At 40.0% G+C, this 25,033-nt stretch overlaps 1 protein-coding gene, 1 long non-coding RNA gene, 1 other non-coding gene and 2 pseudogenes across 3 annotated transcripts; 3 read left to right on the top strand and 2 right to left on the bottom strand.

Moving 5' to 3' along the window:
- Positions 1 to 523: 523 nt before the first annotated feature.
- On the bottom strand, positions 524 to 5,299 carry LOC148927435 (uncharacterized; annotated as a pseudogene).
- Positions 2,687 to 2,793, top strand: LOC125197580 (small nucleolar RNA R71). The gene has a single exon (XR_007172117.1). It is a non-coding gene; the product is annotated as a small nucleolar RNA R71 (small nucleolar RNA).
- Positions 5,300 to 7,128: 1,829 nt separating the features above from the next.
- On the top strand, positions 7,129 to 8,305 carry LOC125196017 (protein IRREGULAR XYLEM 15 pseudogene; annotated as a pseudogene).
- Positions 8,306 to 18,751: 10,446 nt separating this feature from the next.
- LOC125198211 (uncharacterized) lies at positions 18,752 to 20,070 on the top strand. The gene is made up of 3 exons (XR_016137628.1): positions 18,752 to 18,861; positions 18,954 to 19,111; positions 19,922 to 20,070. It is a non-coding gene; the product is annotated as an uncharacterized LOC125198211 (long non-coding RNA).
- A 3,135-nt stretch (positions 20,071 to 23,205) lies between these two features.
- LOC148927434 (uncharacterized) lies at positions 23,206 to 24,786 on the bottom strand. The gene is given in 2 exon segments (XM_089056591.1): positions 23,206 to 24,694; positions 24,740 to 24,786. A coding segment is annotated over 1 exon segment (1,392 nt). The 5' UTR covers positions 24,598 to 24,694; positions 24,740 to 24,786.
- Between the last annotated feature and the right edge of the window lie 247 nt (positions 24,787 to 25,033).

The following is a 25,033-nucleotide window of genomic DNA, read 5'->3' as shown; positions in this document are numbered from 1 at the left end:
TGAAGTTGTTAGAAAAGGTTTACTTTACCAGGAAACTGATACTCGTTCGCTTTACTTTGTTTGGTCATTTTTGGAAATTACAGCATGAGTTGATCAATTAGAGTTTAGTTTCATTTTAGTGAATAGATTAGTTTTGTTAGTTTAGTCTCCCAATTCATTAAATCAAGTAGTTTAACTTAACCCACCATGTGAAGCGTGGTAGCAGCCATTCCATTTTGTCCTCAACAAATGTAGAACACATTGTCTCTGTAGGATCAATCCTTACTTCCCTTTACTAGTTTATGGTATTGTGGGTTAAGGTTTTGAAAGCCTTTAGTTCCTCCATTTGCGCATGAGATAAGTTGGGATTAAGTCATGTTGATCTGTTTAAATTTTCGCTGGATCCATTCACAGGCATCTGCAGGTGAATACATCCATCAATCAACTGGATCAGTTTGACCTTCCGATTTGATCAGTCCAAAACGACAGGAGAACTCAGAAAACAACTACGAAAGAAAATAAAAATAATCATGAAACAGAGCTTTCACCATCCTAGAGCTTGCTTATGAAGCTTCAATAACTCTATCAATTTCGACTCCTCTTTATTATTAAACAAACCCGACACGACAACCGGGAGTTTCTCATTCTCATCTAAAAATGCATACTTAAGATTTTATGTGAGAGCTTTTAATTCAAGCTTGGGTGGGACATCAATAGAAGGTCTCAAATCTACCACGCAAGCGTGTACAACCTTGCTTATTTCCTCTTCATAATTCTCCTCTTCTTTGAAGTGAACTTTCATTAGGGAACCAAAATCTTGTTTCAAACTCCCTTCATCAAACACACTATCTTCCTTTGGCACCGAACAACAACTCTTCTCAAAGTTGCATCAATCAAGAACATCAACTCTAAAGCATGCCTTAGCATCACATAGATGCTTCATCACTTTATCTACATTGATAGTCACTTGTTCACCATTAATTCTAAAAGTGGTAGAGTTATCTTTTATGCCAAGTAGCACATCACCAGAAGCAAGAAAAGGTCGCCCAAAAAGAATGGGAACTTCTTTATCTTCAGGCATGTCTAAGACAATGAAGTCAACAAGAATGATGAACTTGTCAACTTTCACTAGCACATCCTCTACAATCCCAGTTGGCTTCACAATTGAGTGATCAGCCAATTGAAGAGAAATGTCTATAGGTTCAATTCTCTTCTCCAATCTATGACACGAGCAGTTTTCAGTGCCATGAGAGAAATTCCTGACCCTTGGTCTAAAAGGCATTTTGTGAAGATGGTATCCCCTATTTCACAAAGAATCACACATCCCCCTAGATCACTCTTCTTTCTTGGCATCATTCCCGAGATTAATTGTGAACAATTCATGTTTAATGGCACAATTCCCTCATCTTGAAGCTTCTCCTTATTTGCCATCATGTCTTTGAAGAACTTGGAGAATGTAGAGAAATTGGTGAAGAGATCAACCAAAGAGACATCCACATTTATCTTTCTAATTACATTCATCATATATTCGAAGCTCTTCTCTCTGGGACTCTTTTTCTCCTCTTTGGTGGATATGGTAGAGGTGGAATGTGATCGGGAAAATTGAACATGCTCTTAGGATCTTGTGCTGGGCTTAAAGTAACCTTCTTCTCTGAACTCATATCTGCTTCTTCTATCTTCTTGCATTTTTCTTCAACTGACAATCTTCCATTAGATTCAGATTCCATACCCGTTACCTTGCCGCCGGATGCAGCCCATTCTTGACCATGTTGTGCCTTCTGCACTAACTCGGGACTTCTCTTGCACACCTCGTCCACCCCTGCGTGCAAGAAGTGCAGGCCTAACACCTCATCCGCCCATGTGTGTGAGATGCCGGAACACCCTTGGTCGTCCATTAATGGCATAAAATCTAAATCCTTTCCACTTCTAAGAGTAACAACTTTACATTGCTCATTAACATTTGGGTTTGTGACTGTGGTGCTTGGTATAAATCCTTGAGTCCTTGTTTACGCAGCTGATGCAAGTTGGCCTTCTTCATTGTGGCATCAATATGGCCAAACTTCTCATTCACTTTTTCCTTGAATTGTTCTCCCTTTTATTCTTGGTCATGAAGGAGTAGATCTGCGCAACTTGATCATCACAAGATGACTTCTTCTCAAAACCCGGAGGTTGAGTGTTGTTTCTCCATTAGTTGCCAGAAGCATTACTAGGACCAGCTTGATTCCAATTTCCTTGTTGAGGCCTGCAGTTTTGTTGATTGGTATATTTAGGTCATTGGTTGAAACCTTGACGATTGTTTCCAATGTAGTTCACATCCTCCAATGGTAATCCTTGCACACTTGGGCATTGATCTGTATAATGACCACCTTGACATACCCCACACTTAATCGCGGTTGCAGCTTGGGATTGAGGAGTCAATTGCAAGGACTTGACAGCTTTTGTCATTGACAAAATTTGAGTACAAAAATCAGCCATTTGAGCCTCTATTGTTGTCACTCTTTCAGCTTCCTTAGCACCAAATGTATCTCCCGCAGCCAACTTTCTTGGATTATGCCAATTCCTTTGATTGTTCGCCAATCTCTGAAATAATGCTCTCACTTCATCATGGGTCAAATCATCCAAGTTCCCACTTGAACCTGCAGTAACCAACCTTGTGCCTTCATGATTAAGCCCCTTATAGAACTTCAATAGATCATGCCACGGAGTTAGTTCATGACTTGGGCATTCCCTTAGCAAATCTGTAAATCTCTTCCAAGCTTCAGCAAATGACTCAATATATTTTTGCCGGAATGAAGTGATCTCTTCTCTCAACTTTTCTATCTTCATTGGAGAATTGTACTCCAAGAGAAACTTCAACTTCAACTCTTCAAAAATTGCAATGTTGTAGTTCGGTAGTGAGTCATATCATTCCCTTGCTTTCTCTCTCAATGAGAAAGGGAATAAAGCTCTCTTGATTCGATGATGCTCCACATTTGGCGGTATGTGAGAATTTGTCAACTCATAGAAGGCATTCAAATGGCTCATTGGATCTTCATCATCACGACCATGGAAAAGATTTCCTCCATTCACCAAACTGAGGTGGAATGTTGACATTGTCATTTGCGTGTAGGCAAACTCCCCCGAGTATTCAACTCCCGATCTAAGGATATCTCCAAACCTTTCCACAGGTGGTGGGGCACCATTGTACTCATTCCTAGCCATTGATTCTGCTTTTGATTTTGTCCAACTATTACTCTCTGAACTTGAGCTAAATACAAGATTCTCTCTAACTGGACTTTGATAACCCGGATAATTCTCTACTTCTAGACCTCTCGGTACTCTTCTATGATATGCAAGCTAATTAAACGGCGGTCTACCCCTTGATCTAGTGTGCATTCACTATTCTTTTTTTATGACACCTACACAACAGAAAAGAAACCATGCACAAACACAAAATATATTTCACTACTACCAAAAGCGAGACCTCTCGACAACTCCTGGGAAGTCCTATAAAACATGTGTGCTTGAGTGTAAACTATAATAGTAAACTACTAAACTAAAAGTTAGAAAAATATCACCTAAGATATACACTCCTTCGTCTTCAAGTCCGGGCGTGGTATATGGCTATCACCCCCAACAACATGAAGTATGTACCTAAACAAAATAAAAGAAAGATCAAACAAAATAAAACTACTAAGTATTAAACAACCTATTGCCTCCTTGGCAATGACGCCAAAACTTGATGTGTATTTTAGAGTATCTAATCTAGTTTTCACAATAAATTGGTTTTCACAATAAATCAAGTTTAACTAATTAACTCTAATAATACAATACTGCAAGATTACAGTGTCGCAGTAGTATTTCAAGGGTCGATCCAAAGGGAGGTGAAAGATTGTTTATACTTAAAAGCATACAAAAACATGTAAAGGTTTGATTTTTTATTTTGAAAGTTGTTGACAAAGTAAAGCTACAAATTAACTGAAGAAAGACTTTTCAAACGGGAAAACATGCCACTCCAAGTTGCTCACTAGACTTGTATTGTTCTACACCTTTAACAATGAAACATATGAAGGGATTAAAACATCAACCTAATCACATTCACTAAACATGTACACGATGAGTAGTTCACAATTAGCTGAACACATAACCTATGAACCAATTTTCAATGTGTATACATTCCTGCGGAAGCGCGGGAGAAATAAACATCTACTCTAATCACCTACTTAATCCACTATCAAATTATCCTATGAACAATTCTAATTCAATAGCATACCAACAATCAAACATTCCTAAACTATGTTAAAGAGATAATAGCAAAGGAAAGAACAACACTACATTATTAGCCAAAAACATAGTGTATAAACATTGAGCACATTGTTGGTAACAAAACACATGAATTCAATGGTGTAGAAACATCCATACAAAGCCTAGATTATAACTTGGAGCGGCATAGAGAGTTTAGCCTAAACACATGGTGGAATTTGCAACAAAAACCATATGAATCATGTTCTCATTGAGTGGCCTATTTTATAGTTTGTTTATCGTTGTATTTTTTTTAAAAGCATAATACAACAAAGATTTTCGTAATAGTAGTAAAGTAATGTGAAGCCACAATCCAGTTTTTTTTTTCCATTTTTATTTCATTTTTGTTGTTTTAATATTTGATAAATACCAACAATTAAAATGAACTATTCAAAGATGGTGTGATAGGATAAGGATAAGCTAAGACAGGCTAAAGATGGGTTGATAGGTTTATGACATGACAGGAGGAAATTGGAGGTGGATTGTGAAATGAGCTCTCCTTACTATGAATGCTCTTAGCAACCTGTATTAACTTTGTACTAAATCTAAAAACAGTTCAATCACGATAGAGTATGGGTTTGGAATATCAATATGTTTCTCAATTGGACAAAAAAAAATGGTGACAACATTGGAAATTTAAACGTTTGATATTTTGAAAGGTGAACACTGAACTTGAATTCAATTTAATAAATAAATTTTAATCGTCTTGTTGGGCATCTTGGTCCTATTTCCACTCATGTGGGGATTGTTAGAATCGTATCAAATCAACGCAGTTTGATCAAATCATATAAATGATATAATGTCTAATTGATACGCTCGGATTTTGCACTGTTCTAAAACCATTATTATTTGATCAAAGTTGCATTACATGTCCATTTTTGCATATTTTATCTATTTTTGTATTTTGACATGTTTTGTGAGAAATGTGCATATTTGAGCCTAAAAGGGGGTCAAAATGCGAAATCTGGAAATCTGGAGTTTCAGGTGGCGACCGCCGACCGCCACAACACTTACGGTGACCTATAAGTAGTGTAGTCATTGGTTGAGCTATGGTGGAGACAGGGTGGGCCCTTGGGCCCCTACCCAATTGAATTTTGCTTATATATATTGTACTCCCTCCGTCCGCTATTAGGAGTCCCGGTCACTTTTGCGCATTCGTTTTATAAAAATATTAATAAAAAATTAAAGTGGAGAAATGGTAAAGTAAGAGAGAGAATAATGTTGTTAAGAGTCTTCTTTACATTATTCTCTCTTTTACTTTACCATTTCTCCACTTTAACTATTTATTATGATTTTTTATCAAAACGAGTGCGCAAAAGTGACCGGGACTCCTAATGGCGGACGGAGGGAGTATGTATTAATGATTAACATATGATGTGATTGCGCAGTTGGTTTGGATAAATAGATAATTATATTCCCTCCGTCCTAAGGAAGATAACCCCTTCCTTGGGCGGCACAAGATTTTATGCAGTTTTATTTGGTGTGTTGGTGAAGAGAGTAAAATAAGAGAGAGAATAAAGTAGAAATAAAATGTATTTCCAATTTTAATAATGAGTCATCTTGATTGCGACAAACCAAAAAGGAAAGTGAGTCATCTTCAGTGGGACGAAGTGAATATAATATCTGTAAAATCAATTTCAATACTATGCGCGTTATTATTAAAAGTTCTCTAATGATTTTGACGATATCTCTAATTTCTATTACTCATCCTTTAATTATTTATATCACTATCCATCTCTTACGCACGCAGCTTTCTATTACTCATGTTCGAGTTATTTTCACGTAGTTGATACTGAAAACACTCAACAAATTTTAACAGTAACTGGGCCATGGATTAAAATCCTGGCTCTGCCCCTAAGTGTTTTCACACCATGCATTCTACGCACTACTTAACTCATTTTATTTTCTTCTTTCTCATACTTTATCAATTTTGCATTAAAACTCGTATCGTCCAACTTTTTCTACCTCTTAAATTTAAAATGCGGTGAAACAGAGAATTCCGCGTTATATAACCGTTAATCTTGGATCTTTCACGTTCCTTGCACATTTTGCAAATTACACTGAAGATTATTTTTTTAATGAATAACAATCGGACAATTTTACATACTACTTTAATAATCGATTAATAAATTATACTGAAGTTCATTTTTAATGAAAAAAATCGGACAATTTTATAAATTACTTTAAAAATTGATTCATAAATAATAGCCGAGCTTTAAAAAGAAAAACAACACACATCAAGTACCGTTATATGAAAAATATTGACCACAAGGACAGTATAATTGATTTCGGAGGGACAGAATTGCTGGAGATATATGGAAATATCACACCATTGATTTTGAATGGACGAATAATGAATTTCCTTGTATGTTACAAGTATAATAGTGGTCAACCACTACATCAAGTAACATTATATGAAAAATATTAACACGAAAGCGCAATTGATTTCGAAGTGACAGAATTACAAGAGTGATATGGAAAATATCATACCATTGATTTTGTCTAGATGGCTTTCCTTATATGTTACACGTATAATCGTGGCCAATTTTGTTTTTACCATAATCACCCACTATTATACCATATTGTAATATACGAATTCGATATTAGGTGGTGCTGCAAATTCATATTAGAAAATAGTTATATTTTGAATAATCTTTTTTATAATTGCCTGGCAAATCATGATTAGTTATACCTTAATTTCTTTATTTTTATTTTTTGGCGGAAGTTCAAAACTACGCCAATCGGTGGGTGGGTATATTTGTTATCTTTTTCTCCAAAATCTTCATAAAATCCAAATATCAAATTAATTTTAAAAATGAAAAAGTTAAAAAGAAAAGTTTGTAAAGAAAACCCTGATTATAAAATTAAAAGCAGTGCCATTCATTCATCAATTCTTACATCTCAAATTTAAAAAAGGAAAAGGAAGAGGAAGAACAAGTAGGAGGAGGAAACCCAAACCTCAGCCGCATTTCATCAAACACCTTGCGTTCGTAAACATGAAGGCGGGCGCCAAGTTCATCGTTCTCCACCACAAGCCCGCCGGTGGAGCGCCGCCGCCTAGCCCTTCCCTCCGCGCGTGGCTATTGATCTTCGTCCTCTTCTTCGTCTTCACTTTCGCCTTCACCCTCTTCACCGCCAGGGACGCCGCCAGGCCACCCGCCGTCGCGAATTCCAATTCCCAGCTCCCGAAGCCCGTCTTCGACGCCCTCGTCCACTACGCCGCCCTGAACGCCTCATCCGCCTCCCGCATGACCGCCGAGGAACTGAGCGCCGTCGCCGCCGTCCTCCGCCGCTGCGCCCCCCCGTGCAACCTCCTCGTCTTCGGGATCACACACGAAACCCTACTGTGGAGCTCTCTCAACCGCAACGGGCGCACCGTCTTCGTAGGCGACAGCGCTTACATGATCTCGAAATTGGAGGAGAGGCATCCGTCGATCGAGGCGTACGACGTCCAATTCACGACGAAATTGAGCGAATTGTACGATCTGATGGAGTACTGCAAAGGGGAAATTAGGGGGGAGTGCAGGCCGGTGCAGAATCTGCTATTCTCGGACTGCAAATTGGCGGTGAACGACATGCCTAACGACCTATACGACGTCGCTTGGGACGTGATAGTGGTGGACGGGCCGAGGGGGTGCTTCGGGGCGGCGCCGGGGAGGATGTCGGTGATTTTCACGGCGGGGGTGCTGGCGCGGAGCAAGAGGGGCGGGGCGGCGGAGACGCACGTGTTCGTCCACGAATTTGATGGGGAAGCAGAGAGGGTTTGCAGCGAGGAATTCCTGTGTGTGGAGAATTTGGTGGAAACCAAAGGTATTTTGGGGCATTTCGTCATCGGAAAAATGGATGATAATAGTAATGGCTTTGGATTTTGCTCCGTTTCTGCTTCTTCCACTTTTCCTCGCAATTCGATTTGATCTTTTTTTTATTTTATTTTACTTTACATTGGAATGTAACTTTTGAGTTTAATATAGGAGTATTTATATAGTACTAGGGTTTTCAAATGCTTAATTGAATTTGGAAATGAAATATTAAAGTACCACATTAATACTTACTCTTTCATTCGTCCACTTGCCCAATTAATACATAATACTCCCTCTGTTCCATTAAAAATGCAACATTTTCCTTTTTTGGTTGTCCCATTAAAAATGAAACGTTTCCTTAAATGGAAACAACTCTATCTCTACTTTTTCATCTCTTTTATTTTACTCTCTCCTCATTAACTCACAAAACAACACTGCATAAAATCCCGTGCCGATTCTCAAATGTTGCATTTTAAGTGGGATGGAGGGAGTATAATATAACATGAGTTTTAATACGAAATTAATACTAAAACTAATATTTCATTTGTTCTATTAAAAAATAAAGAGGAGTGTTTGTTTTCAATTTAAGAAACACTTTATTTTTAATGAAATATTTTTAAAAAAAATGTTTTATATTTAATGCGAAATTAATACTAAAACTAATATTTCATTTGTTCTATTAAAAAAATAAAGAGGAGTGTTTGTTTTCAATTTAAGAAACACTTTATTTTTAATGATATTTTTTAAAAAAATATTTTATATTTAATGGAACATAATAAGTATTATAATTAACGGATGACACGAGTTCTAATTGAAATTGATAATTGATAGTATTGGTAATTGGTAAAATATAATAAAAGGAGAAGAAAAGTGGGTAAGTAATTAGTATTTGTTAAAGTGATAATTACATAATTAGTACTCCCTCGTTTTCTAATAATTTGTCACCAAAACTGATAAAAATGAAAGCTAACAAATTTTACGGGATGGACGAAAATCGAAATAAGTGACATTTTTAAGGAATTCCTATGAGACTAATTTTAGTAGAAAGAATTAAATAATACTTCCTCCGTCCTAGATTTATAGTCACATTTAGTTATGACACGAGTTTTAAGGAATTGGTGGAGTGTGTAACTAATGAAGTGAGATGGTGCAGTGTGTTATAAATGAAGTAAGATTGAGGAGTGAGTAATAAATGAAGTGAGATGATAGAGTATGTAATAAATGAAGTGGGTTTGTTGAAGGTGAGTCCCTTTTTTACTTTTTGATTTTTTATTTTTATTTTGGTTTATTTTTGTGTTGATAATGATATTTGGGTGTAATTTTAGTGAATAATGAGGTAAAATTTTATGTCCAAATATGGATAATTCTAAATGTGACTATAAATATGTGACGTATTTTTATTCTAAATGTGACTATAAAACTGGGACGGAGGGAATAGAATATTTGTTGTAAATTGATGAAATGTTAGAATAATGGACTATTTGAATACCGAAAATTTGATATTTTTGTATTTTTTTTTTCTTTACAATAAGTTTAGCATAGTGGTATTTCTGTACTCCATTTTTTTCCATTCCTAAATAACACAGCAAGGGTTACAGTTATTGCGAAGTTCATCACTCCAATTTTGATTTTTTTCTTCTTGCTTTTATTTTGGTTCAAGGATAATTTACGAGCATAGGAAATTGGATATGATGTGGCATTTGTTTTAATTTAGGACATAATTGAGAGAATGATACGAGTTACGACTGTATACAAGTTTTATAACCAACCTAATGTCGTTTATAGAATTCGCAGCTAATTTCTGCGCAAATTAAGAATAGAAGCCTGCGAATGGTCCAAAATTAATTTGTTTGTTTAATAGTGGCCATTATCTGAAAAATCTTTATATAACGAAGGTAGGATCATTAATTATTACACGTGTTAGTGTGCCTAAAATCACACCTAATATTATTTGTGATCCTTTTTCACGTTCCATGGATCAATTAGTTAGTTTAATTAGAACTGTAATGAACCATTCAATTTTGAATATTTATTTTATCTTTGTTCAGGATGTACTTTATAAAATACCACTACCAATATTTCCTTTACATTCTCTAGTTTTCTTGGCAAAAAAAAAAAAGTGAAGAAGTTTTTTTTTTTGGTTTTGGCAGAATCCAAATTTAGCTAAACTCTTTTATGCTCGTGTTGAAACTGAAGGATTGTACTTCCTTCGTCCCGACTAAGATGATACATTACTTAGCCGGTACGAGATTTTAGGAGTTATTGTTTAAAGTGTTTAATTTGAGAGAGAGTTGGTGGGTGTTAGTATTAAAGTAGAGAGACAAAGAAAGATAAATATTTTAATAGTAGTGAGAAAAAGTGATTGAGTGTATTAATTGGAGAGAGAAAGTTATCAAAAAAGGTAATGTATCATTTAAGTTGGGACAAACTAAAAAGGAAAACGTGTCATCTTAAGCGGGACGGAAGGAGTATTTCAATTTCGCGGAGAAAATGAGCAAAGAAATAGAGTGTCGGTGGGATAGATTTGTGGCGCACACTTCATAGAATCATATTCTATGTTATCTGTCTCTTATCATCTTTTGTAGTAGTACTACTAATTGGTTGATGTCGGGTATAGAATAATGTTAAATGTCCTAATTTTTTAATGAGTTTTTAGTAAAATAACTTATTTTCATAATTTCTCTAGTAATTTAAATTTAAAATATAGTCTGATAATTCAGAGATTCTAACGGTATATATCCAATATGGGACATGTTCAACCGTACAAAATGTAATCCAATCTACTTGAATATGTATAGTATTGGAAATCAGTACTCCTCCGTCCCACAAAAGATGTCACACTTTCCTTTTTAATTTGTCCCACAAAAGATGTCATATTTCTCTTTTTGGAAAAAATTCTCTCTCACATGAATATAAAAATTATATTTTCTTTCTACATTTAACACACAAAACAAAATCTCCTAAAATCCCGTGCCGTCCCACAAGTGTAACATTTTTTGTGGAACGGAGGGAGTATATAGTACTCCATATACAAACTGAACTAGATTTTGAAGTTCATGGAAATATTCCACTACGGCTATTTTCTAACTATACTAATACACAACAAGCATTATACATATAAATTTATGTCCATGTCTTGTGCAGTACTCGTGATACCCTTATAATTAACTATTTGCTCTTAGCTAATAGAATCTCTTTTTTTGAGTGGTTGTATATGGAATAGTAAATAATACGATCAATAAGTCAAGACATGAATTTTCTTTTATATGTTGATATATGCTGATTGCTGAGGACATCTAATTTGTTTGAGTAACTTCAAACAATCGAAAAAATTTAAAATCTAATCATAAATTTGTAGCTTATGGATACTTGTTGGATGTAGTTATTGCTCGTTCCTAATATTTTTTATTTTTTTCGATTAATCTACTTATATTTATTGTACTGTTTCATTATTGTGTTTCCTCGCTATTTTATTTTTTCTAAATTAGGCATTATTACTTGATTTATTTTAGCATTTTGAGATTATGTCGGACGGCCAGTTATACCCTAATGCTTCTAACACAAAGAAGACATTAATTTAGTTTAGTAAGTCATCAAATTGGTTTGATAAATTACTTCTTTAGGAGAAATGAAGATATTTCTATCTATGTAGATTTGATTAATTATACATGTAGGTTAACAGAAGTGCTCTGTATATTTTATTTTAAGAGCATTCGTAATGGTCGGCTAGCGATCGGCTAGCCGATTCGTCGCGCTAGCCGATCGGCTAGCCGAACCATTGCAATCGGCGAGGGCGATTTCGGCGAGTGGATCGGCGTGGGCTGGCCGATCGCTCGTTGCTGGCCGAAGCGCTGGCCGATCGGCTAGCCGCCATTGTGGCGGCCAGCGATCGGCCAGCGATCGGCCAGCGCTGATTTTTGATTTTTTTAAAATCATATATAAACGCGATTTTCGTTTCATTTTCATTTGCACCACTTGTTTTAACGAGTTTTCTCTCTCTCTAACTTTATGTACAAGAGCATCATCAAGCGATGGATCACAACAACGAGTCCAGTCCAGCGACGAGTGGATCTCAGACTCCCACGGTACCTGTGGGATCTGGATGGGGGCAGATGGGCCCGGGGTTTAACATCCCTTGGAATCAGATGATGGGGATGATGGCTGGGGGGGGGGGGCGATGATGGGGATGATGTGGCGGGGGGGGATGCCGGGGGGGGGGTGATATGGGGATCAATCTCGGGGACGATGATACTCCCGTTCCAGCGACGCCGGCCGCGCCGAAGATGAAGACGAGGGGGAGGGGGAAGGGCAAGGCGGTCGGCGAGTCATCGCAGCCCGCTGCCACTGGCCGGAGGAAGTGGACGGAGGATGAGTACGCCGGGGTGGCCAAGGGGTGGTTGGAGGTGTGCGACGATCCGCTGGTTGCGAACAACCAGCGGGTCGTCAACATGTGGGCGAAGATCAGAGCTGCCTATAAGAGGCACTGCCCGCACGGGAAGGACTTCAGCAACGAGGAGGTCCGGAAGGGGTGGGAGCGCACCAGTGCCGCGGTGGGCCGTTTTGCGAATTTGTACGCCAACGCCCTCCGTCAGCTCAGAAGTGGGCAGACTGAGGACGACGCCCGGAGGATAGCCGCGAGTCAGTTCCCCTTGGAGGGGAAGTATAAGGAGTTCACCTTCTGGGAGTGCTTCTTGTTGTTGAAGGACTCCGAGAAGTTCCGGGCGGGGTGCGACGCTGGGTGGCCGAAGAAGCAGCGACTTAACTATAGCGGCGACTACAGCGGCAGCAGCGGCGGATCCCACGACCTCCCCCCGGATGCTGAGGAGTTTCCATCCCCTCCTTCATTTACTGGTCGCCCCCGCCCGGTTGGACAGAAGCGGGCGCAGCGGGCTGCGAGGGGCGGATCCCCCCTATCGCCCCGCGAGGTCCAGTCCTCCGCCCTCCCAGCCGCCCCACTCGAGTACACTCTCCATTCGCGTAACCAAACGCGGGCTCAGATGTTACAGGTCTTCCGAGAGTGGAAAAACGCCACTGACCCCACGGAGAAGAGGTTTCTTTACGAGATGCTCGAGAGCATGCGTGCTGATTTAGAGATCGCGAGGTCACGGCTTGGGGGTTCCGACGTGGGCACAGATACCACCGGTGGCGGCAATGGCGGCGGCGACGAAGAGGACGACGGCGATGAGGAGTAGAGAGTGGCGGGGCTCGTGTGTTGAAGCCCTTTTTTTAAAAAAAAAATCATGTACTTTTTTTTTAAAATCTTTGTACTTTTTTTTAATGGAATGGATTATTTTTCCCGTATATGTGTCGTAAATTTAATTCCGTATTTTAATCGTAATTTTAATTCCGTAAATGTAGTATATTTTGAATTATTTTTATTGCGGCTGGCCTATGGCTGGCCTAAATCTGATGTGGCAGGTGTTTTTTTAGTGTTGCTGACGTGGCAGGGGAGAGAATAGCTGGCGTATGGCTGGCCTAAGCACCATTGCGGATGCTCTAAGAAAGAAACTCATAGACGTCATTACACGCTACACGTGGAATAGTGTCAGAGAATGTCACGTGAGGGGTTTGGTCCTTTACCTTTGTCACCCAAATCACGTTACACACGTGACATAAGATAGTTAGTATGTGGCCCTTTGCCATTGGAACTTTTACCATAGTTCTTTCATCCATGAATATGAATCTCATTTGTTTTCGGCATAAATTTTAAAAAGTGTGAAAAAAAATTGATGAAAAAATGTTATTGGTATATGAGTTTCACTTGTATTTATTAGTTTTAAATTAAATATGAGACCTTTACCATTTATAGTACTATAAATGAACCGAGACTCCTATTCGCGAACGAACTAAAATAAAAATAGACGGAACTCCTATTCACGGACGGAGAGAGTACTAACTAAGTCTTCGCAATTCATTTCGGCCATAACACTTACTCTATTTTGAATTACAGTAACTTAAGTTACTAAATTTATCATTTTAAAATTTACTTTTTAATTAAAATTTAGAAATGAAAATTAATAAAATTGAAGTTACAATTAGAACAACATGGATTAAATAACACCATTTAAATTTAAAACACTACACGTCAAAAATAAAATACTCCTAATAAGTCCTCAATTTGTTCAGAGCACCTTGATCAAGTTAAGATGCATCCATTTAAATTTAAAACACTACACGTCAAAAATAAAATACTCCTAATAAGTCCCCAATTTGTTCAGAGCACCTTGATCAAGTTATGATGCATCTGTCCCTCTTTGCCAGTCATTGACTCATTCTATAGTATCATCTTTAACTTCTATATCTTCATCATCGACACAATGGTCATGGCTCAAACGGTGGAATCCAATTTGACTTGGGTTACTCGGTCAGAGTACTTGACGTTTGGCTTTTCCCCTTCGCCTTTTCTCTTGGCACCTTTGTAACCCATGGGATGAGTGTTGGCGGTGTGTGTGCCAAAACTCTCCTCCATAAGGCCATCCACTATGGGGCGGAGGATAGCCCGGAGGATGCATCCTCCGCCATTGCAGGGGTCCGGACTATGCATACATTATCCTTCGCGGAGGATGCATCCTCCGCGGACTATGCCACGAAGGATGCATCCTCCGGCCTATCCTCCGCCCCATTGCAGGGGGTGCGGAGGATAGTCCGGACTATGCACACATTTTTCATTCATTTTTTTGTATTTTCTTCTATATATATCACCATTTTTTTACTTCATTTCACACCTTTCACTCCACTCTCTTCCCCATCTCAATTTCTCTCTAAATTCAATAATGAATTCCGAAGATTTTCATATTTGCAAGCATAAAATATAAAAAATTAAAAATAAATACTGACAATAAGATGTGCCTTTAATTTGTGGTGTTTTTATATTTTTATTCTTGCTAATGATATATTTGCAAACATAAAAAATAGGATTAATGAATTTTTGTAGTGTTTAAATATTCAAATAATAAATAAAATGCTTAGGGCGGACTATAGGGCAGGCTATAGTCTGTCCCATTGCAGGTGGAAGGGTAGGAGGATAGAATGCTGATGTGGCGGAGCATAGTGTGGGGTTTAGGGCGGGCTATCCTCCGCCCCATTGTGGATGCCCTAAGAGGGTTCAAGTTAAAGGCGGTGTCACCACTGCTAGTGTAGTTTCATGAGGCGGTGGTCTTCATTCTCTTTGGTTTGTTGTCGGACTCAACACCACCTGCAAACTTCGAATGATCTTTGACATGGTCGGAGAACTTCTCGTACTTGATTTTTGTCCTTCCTAGAAGAAAGTCTTAAAAGAATTATGTCGAATGTTGTCTGGACTCCAATGTTTGCGCAAATGGTTTCACTTGCGCTCACATGTCAATATGGGATTGACTGGTTGTATCTCTCGGTAATTCACGTCCATAACTGACGCACTTTCTATTAGTTGCCTATCATCGGGTCCTCGAACGCGTCAACATAGCAGCGGGCCACCACAATCATCTACTCTGGGATATTTTCCCCTTCCATGGGACGCTTTGCCTTGTGTTTTTCGTTCCCATTCCTGAAGGAACTTGGCAGCGGAAGCATGCGTCGGATTATCATAATTTAATAATTATTAATCACACAAATAAATCATATAATAATCAGATCTATTTAGCAGATTATTTAGACAAAATCTATTCGCGTAATTCTCACATGTATCATGCTCATAACTTGAATTAATCATGCTTTAAGAATATTGAAACCTAAAACACGCTTTTCTACGGAGCAGAAATAATACCTAATTAATTCTCCAAAGAATTGATGATGGCTAGCAACTTCTCCACGTGACGCTTTGAATACTAGACCGCGGATCTTCTATCTGGTTCCCGAACTGTACTCCAATATTAGTGTGGGCTGATCTCACCGGAATACTAGGACTTAAATAAAGAAGACAAAAATTCTACTCCTAAGAGGAGAGGAAAAATTCGAACCCTTCTTGTAGAGGTTGATGAAATTTTAAGCTTTTTTTAAAATTAATTATTTTTTGTCTCCTTTATTCTCCTTTTTATATTAAGTTCCTTTTGGGCCCAGAAAGAGATCTATGGAAGGTTTTGGATATGGGCTAATCCAATTTACTTTTTAATAATTAAATTGAACCCACAATTCAATATAAGCTTTAATTGAAATATTACGAGCAGCCACTGCAGAAGTAATATTGAACTCTCCCCATCCAAATCTGAAATTATAAGTAATCCGGGTATTCGTTTTAACTTTCATTTCCCGCGCTTAAGATAAAAATGTTCATTAATTAATTAATGTCTGCTATGGACTTAATTAATTAATTTCTTATTAATTCCAAGAGTGGACTTAGCATGAAACACTTATTTATTATTCATAGAGTGATCAAACTCCAACTAGCTAGGTTCCGAAGAATAAAACCTTGTTTCGCGCTCCTCTTGAGGACATTATCAAACGAGACTCACCTCGCGCACGATTCGATATAATAGCAATCCTAGCACCGCTAGATATTAATCACCACTACTCAATATATCAGGATTATTGGGTTACGGAAAACCCGCACCATTTGATAAGTCAAAAAAAGTAATACATAATCAATACTGTATGCTTAATGCTAACCTACATTGATTAAGAAACAAATATTTATCAAGACCTCGCCTTTCAGTAGATAGCCCAAGGACAAGTCTTGCTGTTAGATCCGTTCAGTGCTTTACCATACCAATGTCATCTTATTTCAGTAAGGCTTAGAAATATGCAGACTGACATTGCAACCTTTCACGATGGATAGTCTAATTCCATCTAGGTTGTGAAATTCTTCTTTTTCTTTGTTTAGGACTGACCGTGTTACCTTAAAGTGGACGCCGCCCACAACCGGTCTACTAAAACAAAGACTTAGACTTTGTTAAGTTAACTTATACATTTAAACAATCATTAACATCCATTAAATGTAAAACATAACAACATTATGACAAAAATAATATGTTTTATTCCTTGGAAAATAAAATAAGAGTTTTACAGTATTCAATCACTCGAAACGTGATTTCTAGTATACAAACTCTAACAATCTCCCACTTATACTCAAAGCACTTTTGTCACGACCGCGCCTTGCTAAGGATAGCATTGCTCAGTTAATCATGACCAGGGGAGGAAATTAAGAAGAGGGAATAGAAAGGGGATGAAAGAATTAATGATAAGACACAAATATTTCTTCATAAGATGAGAGATGTTCACGAGACAACAAAGATCATGAGAATTTGAAAGAGTGTTTATCACAGATCACTCGTTACTGATCGTTTTTCCTATGACCCATCTACTACAAAATACTACGACAAAAGCACAGCGGAAGGAGTTGTAACCACATGGTCATGCGTATGAAGACACATGCCACGAAAATCCTACAAAAGAGATGAGACGACCTCCAACTCCACTCAGCCACCATTTCATCACTTGCTCAACCTGCACATTTAGAAATACATGCAGGGCTGAGTACGGGGTACTCAGTGAACACATTGCCGAAAGATACACATATAAGAAAAGGTTATTATCATGCCATCACAGTAACACACGGGGGTTTTTCTTAAAGGCCCGAGCTTACTAAGTTCATTTTCTAAAAGTTCGCTTGATCAAGCTAAGTTCATTCCATCAATCCGCCATATCTGATAGTTCATTGTGTGTCGGGAAGGTGGCCACCTTCCACGATCACATTGACCGGCCAACCCTTACGATGACTCACGGTCCATTCCTTTGTGTACACTAACTCGAATAGGAACTTGGTCCTATTGGAGCCGAATTCGATTCATTCATTCATTCATTTGGCATCGCCAAACAGATAGGCATCATAAAACAAATCATTTATGGCACGATAACATTTGAAAAAAAAATAAGTGCGATTTTATCAAACAAAAATCATTTCATATATTTGATAATTTTATCCACACTTAATGTGTTGGATATAAAGCCCACCTCAATGCTTCCATGTAAAACTCTACAAAAGCTTGACCTTGGGTAATCAAACTCCGCGAACACGCCCTTCTTGAAAGAGTATAATGATTTAAATTAGTTTTATGAACATACATAAGGTGCATGACATGAAATGATCCTACATGGAGTATGCGTCCTATGTTCGTGGTGCGATCAAGATCACTTCATTCCACTTAAGAAAAGTGGATCTCTATTTTATAAGAAACCTTAAAGTAATTAAATAATTATTTGGGAGAGGGTTCATTAAATCCATACATTCTTATCTTCAAGAAATTTAATTAATTAATTAAGTAGGGCAAGACATTAATTTATCATAAGTTTAATTATTTAAAAGCTTCAATCAATTTAAGAACTATTAAACCAAAATTAAGAGATAAGGATTCATTTCATCACTTAGACTTAAAAGCCCAACTTCCACCTTTCTTCTAAAAAAAAACGGCCCACACTTAGTAAGTTTAAAAGACCATACTTCACTAAAATTATTCGGCCCAAAGGGGAGGCCCAAAAGTGTGTTGCCCTAAATGCACTAAAAGAAATTAGCCTCCCTTCTTTCTTCTATTTCAAAATAACATTTCTCCCCTTCCCCAACATCTCACTCTCTCGCCACTTCTCTGTCGGCGGTTTTGGCGTCGCCGGCGAGCGACGCCGGCCACCGGTTACGTCTCCCCTCTTTCTCTATCTCGGTCTCTCTCTCTCTCTCTCTCTCGGCCTCTCTCTCTCTTTCGGCCTCTCTCTCTCTGCCGCCACGAACCGCCACTTCCGCCGTCGCCGCCGGGCCGCTGCTGCCGTCGCTGGTGGGCCGCTGCCGCCGTCGCCGCCGGGTACACGGCGGTCTCATCGCCGTTGACCGAGAGAGGTAGGAATTTCCCCCATTTCCCTTCTTTCTCTTCTTCTTTGTTTTCTTAAATTGAAGGCTTAGGACTAACAATTAAGTCTTGAAATGTGAAGATTTGGATAGATCGTGAAAAAGGGATTAATTTCGTTGTGAAAAGTCGGACAACCGCCGAAATGTTGCCGGACTGCCGCCGGTCGCCGGATTGCCGCCGCCGCCGGTGGGCCACTGCCGGGCAGTATCCCCGGGGTCCGGCAGCTTCTTCACTCACGAGGTAACTTTCCAAGATCGGTATTATTGTGCGATGAAGTTCTCTAAGAGTTTAGGCATTGCTTAATTGTTTTCATTGTCTATGTTTTTTCTATAGTTAAGGCAATTCTATTCTAGGAAGTCATATGCATAATTGGTATGAAAACCATTAGGGGAGAGGCATAATAATATGGTTTGAGTATTAAGCACTTTATTCCTCAATGATCAAGCTCTAGTTGTGGTTTTAAGTTCGATGAAAAGTTCTAAATGTTAAAGAGGGTGAAGGAAGTGGTATAGAATTGGTATTTGACATGGGAGGCTTCAAATGTTCATGCTTTACTAATTGTAATATGAAAATGACAATGTAGTAAGAAAAACAATTATTAGGAGAATTTATCTTGAGAAAAAGGAGAAGAAGAAGAAGAAGAATGGTAGTGTGTAGGAAATTTGACTCCTCTTCTTCAAACACTTATATGCATCCTCATCTTGATAGAATTTTGCTTAGAGAACTTTTATGGTTGAACAAAAGGATCAAGAGGGGAGATGGAGTGGTATTTATAAGGAAAATGGGTGCATAGGAATGCTTGGTCATAAGCTTGATTTCAAGAGGAAATGTATTGTCCAAAGGGTAGGGACTTTTTGCCAAATGAGGCAAGTTGTCTTGTCAAACACCTATTTTTCCTAAAATGGCAAGAATATTATGTCTCGTCACTTAAAAAGGCGTGAGCCGTCAGTTGGAAAACGTGAGCCGCCGTTTGGTTTGCGTGTTTGATGTGATTTGATTTTTGTCGATTGTCTCGTCTTGATTTAACGTGCTTCTTATCCATTCGTGCAGGTATCGGGGTTCAAGACGTGGCTATTGCGCAAGATCCGGAGGGCATGGAGAGTATTTTATTTTTAATTAATATTTACTTAAACGTTGAACTCGTGTACGGACTTTTATTTGAAACTCGGTCTTCACAAACGGACTTTTATTAGAGAAAACATTTATATTGACTATTACTATTTTTGTTCACTACTCAAAATATACTTCACAACGATTAATCATAACAAGAAGTAATAACAAGAAAATTTAGACGCGAAACTTATATATATATATATAGATCGATGTTCTAAGCCTTAGGGTAAAAAGTCGGGGTGTTACATTCTTTCCCCCTTACAAAAATTTAGTCCCGAAATTTGTAAGGGTCTATTCAAACAGTTCCGTGTATTTTTCTTTCATCTCGTCTTCCAGCTCCCATGTAGCTTCTTCATATCCATGATGCTTCCACAAGACCTTCACTTCGCGATAGATTTTGTCCTTAGTTGTTGCACCTTCCGGTCTAAGATTGCTTCTGGCTTCTCCTCGTAACTCAAGTCCGGGTTTAACATCATCTCTTCATGGTGGATCACATGTTTTGGGTCGTACACATATTTCCGCAGCTGCGAAACATGGAAGACGTTGTGCACGCTTCCGAAACTTGGTGGCAGCGCCAAACGATATGCGACGGGTCCAATTTCCTCCAGGATTTCGTAGGGGCCAATGAAACGAGGCCTAAGCTTCCCCTTCACTCCAAAACGTAGTATCCCTTTAGAAGGAGACACCTTCAAGAAGACCTTGTCTCCTACCTTGAACTGCAGGTCGGTCCGTCGAGCATCTGCATAGGACTTTTGTCTGTCTTGTGCTTCCTTGATTCTTCCTTTGATCTGCCGGACGATTTCAACCATTTCGTTGACTACTTCGGGGCCCAGCATCTTCATTTCGCCAACCTCGTCCCAGTATAGTGGTGATCTGCACTTCCTCCCATATAGCGCTTCGTAGGGTGCCATATCAATGGTCGCCTGGTAGCTATTGTTGTAGGCGAATTCTATCAAGGGTAGAATTGTCTCCCAACTTCCTCCCCTGTCAAGTATGACGGCTCGGAGCATATCCTCCAGCGTTTGGATCGTTCTTTCCGATTGCCCATCAGACTGTGGGTGGAACGCGGTACTGAAATTTAATTTCGTACCAAGTTCTGCTTGCAGGCTCTTCCAGAAATTTGAAGTGAATTTTGCATCTCGATCTGACGTGATTGAGGCTGGGATACCATGTAAGCGTACGATTTCTCGCACATAAAGTTGAGACAGCTTTTCAGATCCATAAGTGATTGGAATTGGCAGGAAGTGGGCACTTTTAGTGAGGCGATCCACGATCACCCAGATGGCAGTGTTTCCTCGCTTGGTCTTTGGCAAGCCCGTCACAAAATCCATGGTTATGTGTTCCCATTTCCATTCAGGAATTGCTAAGGGTTGCAATTTCCCGTACGGTCGCTGATGTAGAGCCTTGACTTGTTGACAAGCCAAACATTTTTCCACGAATGATACTATACTTCTTTTCATGCCATCCCACCAAAATTTCCGCTTTAAGTCTTGATACATCTTGGTACTTCCAGGGTGTGCGGTGTAAGGTGTGTCATGAGCTTCGCTCAAGATCTCATCTCTCAGTTTCTCATCCTGGGGCACACACAGCCTCCCTCCGAAAGTGAGGGCGTTGTCCGCCTCCTCGTGATAGGTCACATGTCCGTCAGTCCTCACCTTTGCTCGTATCTTTTCCAGACCTTCGTCCTGTCTCTGTGCAGCGATGATACGCTCCCTCAAATCTGGCTCCACCACTAGAGTGGCTATCCTTGCTTCTACCGTTTCTGGGGCACTTATCATTTCCATGTTGAGCTTGCCAAATTCTCGTAGTAGTTTCTCCTCGTGGGTGAACATGGCTGTCAAGTGCTGAGTCCTTCGGCTTAGAGCATCGGCCACCACATTGGCCTTGCCGGGATGGTAGTTGATGCCGCAATCATAATCTTTCACTAGCTCCAACCATCTCCTCTGTCTCATGTTCAAGTCCTTTTGTTCGAAGAAATACTTGAGGCTTTTATGGTCCGTGAAAATCTCACACCGAACTCCGTAGAGATGGTGCCTCCAAATCTTTAGTGCGTGGATTACTGCGGCTAACTCCAAATCATGGGTAGGATAATTAAGCTCGTGCGGTCTGAGCTGTCGTGATGCATAAGCTATCACCCTACCATTTTGCATGAGGACGCAGCCCAAACCACTTTTTGATGCGTCAGTGTACACCACATAGTCTACCGTTGGATCTGGGACGGCCAGAACTGGCGCGGTGGTCAATTTCTTCTTTAGTAACTCAAAACTTTCTGCACATTCTGGGGTCCATGAAACTTTGGTGCCCTTTTTGAGTTGTTGCGTCATCGGTCTTGCAATCTTTGAGAAGCCCTCGATGAATCTTCTATAATAACCTGCCAATCCCAGGAAGCTTCGTATCTCGTTGGGTGTTCCAGGAGGTTTCCAATTTTGCACGGCCTCCACCTTTGCTGGATCTACTTGAATTCCTTCGGCAGTCACCACATGACCGAGGAAATTCACCTCGTTGAGCCAAAATTCACACTTGCTGAATTTGGCATATAGCTTCTCGGCCCTTAGCGTTTCCAGAGTGATCCGCAAGTGTTCCTCATGTTCCTTCTTGTCCTTTGAGTAGATGAGCACGTCGTCTATAAATACCAACACGAACTTGTCAAGATAGGGGTGGAAGACTCGATTCATGAGATCCATGAAAACCGCAGGTGCATTTGTCAAGCCGAAGGGCATCACCACAAACTCGTAGTGGCCATACCGCGTTCGAAAAGCCGTCTTTGGAATGTCATCTTGTCGAATCTTCAGTTGGTGGTAGCCTGACTTTAAATCCATCTTTGAGAAGACACTAGCTCCTCGGAGCTGGTCGAACAAGTCATCAATTCTTGGCAACGGATATTTGTTCTTCAAAGTTAGCTTGTTCAACTCTCGGTAGTCAATGCACATTCTTAGCGTCCCATCTTTCTTCTTCACAAAAAGTACTGGTGCTCCCCACGGTGAGACACTGGGTCTGATGAAACCCAAGTCCATCAGTTCTTGAAGTTGCATCTTCAATTCCTCCAATTCCTTCGGGGTCATTCGGTATGGGGCTTTCGATACTGGCGCGGACCCGGGTTCGAGATCGATGGTGAATTCCAATTGCCTATCCGGGGGTAAACCAGGTAGATTGTCGGGAAACACATCTGGGAACTCTCGCACTATTTCTACATCTTCAATTTTCCTCTCTTCTTTTCTCTCTTAGTTCAGGTAGACAAGATAGGTCGGGTGGCCTTTTCGTACAAGCGTTGCGGCTTGTAGCGCGAAGATTATGGATTTCCGCTTACCCAAGGTAACCCCATGAAAGTTAGTGGCGTCCTTCCCGGGAGGGTGAAAAGAGATTTTTCGTTGGTTGCACAGGATAGTGGCATAGTTTTCAGCTAGCCAATCCATTCCAAGGATTATATCGACGTCGGACATGGACATAACACTCAAGTTGTTGACTAATAACTGATGTCCTCCAAAAGAAACCTCTAGGTTTGAGCAGAAGCACTTAATTTCAATTATTCCTCCGACAGGCGAAGACACCCTAAGTCTATGTTCAACTTGATTCGTTGGGATGTCTAAGGTATCTACGCAAGATGCTGATATGAAGGAGTGCGATGCACCAGTATCAAATAAGAGAATGACAGGTACACCGAGGAGCATAGCCATACCTGCTAGATTTCCTTGGTCCCCTTCTGGCTTCTTCTGTCTGAGAGCATAGGCACGTGCCTGTGATGGGAGACTCGGCCTCCGAGGATGTTGCTGCTTTGGTGGAGGAGGTAATTGTGGTGGTTGCCAAGGTTGCATCTGGACTGCTTGCAACTGTGTGCGATGTACTGGCTGGTTCGACCTTGCCCCTACTCCAGAAGTCTTGTTCGGACAGTTCCTAGCAAAGTGGCCATTCCTTCCACACAAGAAGCAAATGTCTGTCCCTGCTCTGCAGATTCCCGTGTGCACCTTGTTGCATTTGGGGCACGGTCTCAGATTTGATTGATAGCCCCCAGTTGGATTTGGGGCATTTTGTCTTCCAACGTCATGGTGGTGAGGTTGTGGTTGCCATGGCCGTTTCTGTTGTTGAGGACCTCAGGTACCTTCCCATTTTCATTTTTCTTTGGACCCTTGGGGGTGGTTCTGAGGAGGTACCGGAGCTACAGTCTGAGTGCTCCGTTCAGTGGGCATTGCCGCCTCTATATCCAAAGCTCGGCTCAGGGACTCCAGATAGGTCAATCCCCCGTGGCTAGCTAGCGCCATCCTAATCTCGTGCCTCAGACCGGCACAAAATTTCTCCGCCATCCTTTCATCAGTGTCGACTTGTTCTGGAGCATATCGGGACATCTCGCAGAAAACCCTATCATACTCTGTTACTGACATCCTTCCCTGCTTAAGGTGATAGAATTCCACTTCCTTCTTCTTTCGGTAACTCTTAGGGATGTACTTATCATACATTTCTGCCTTGAACTGCTCCCAAGTTAGGTTTGCAATCTGGCCTGGGGTCATGGTCTTCTTACGTGCCTCCCACCAGAAATCGGCCGATCCGGCCAATTGGAAGGTCACACACGTCATACGTTCTCCATCTGTGCATTGCAAGAAGTTGAATATCCGTTCCATTGCACGCACCCAAGTTTCAGCCTCGACTGGGTCGCCTAGTCCGTTAAAGGTTGGTGGATTCTGTCGAAGAAAGACTTCTTCAATCCTGCGTTCAATCCTCAGAATTTGCATAAGTGGTGGCGGGGGAGGTGAAGGTGGAGGCGGAGGTGGAGATGGAGGTGGTGGCGTAACTTCGCGCCAATCTTCATGATTTCCTTCGACAATCTGGGGCATTCTTCCACCGCGCCCCCTTCCCCGTCCTCTAGGACGTCCTACCCTCCTAGGTGGCATTCTATAAACGAAATTATTATTGAGACAGTAAATAAAAAAAACAAAACACGTGTTGGTCTCTTGTACATAATTTTAAGTGAAGGCAACCAACAAGAGGCATAATAACATCACATATAAACAAGATACGATCGTAAGCATAGAACATCTGCATATATATATATCAAGC

Source organism: Salvia hispanica, chromosome 4 (genome assembly GCF_029641045.1).
Source record: "Salvia hispanica isolate PSC_SH4W2 chromosome 4, Shi_PSC_v1, whole genome shotgun sequence".
NCBI classification, from domain to species: Eukaryota; Viridiplantae; Streptophyta; class Magnoliopsida; order Lamiales; family Lamiaceae; genus Salvia; species Salvia hispanica.
The sequence above is the reverse complement of the archived record's forward strand: the minus strand, read 5'-3'. Positions and strand labels throughout refer to the sequence as shown.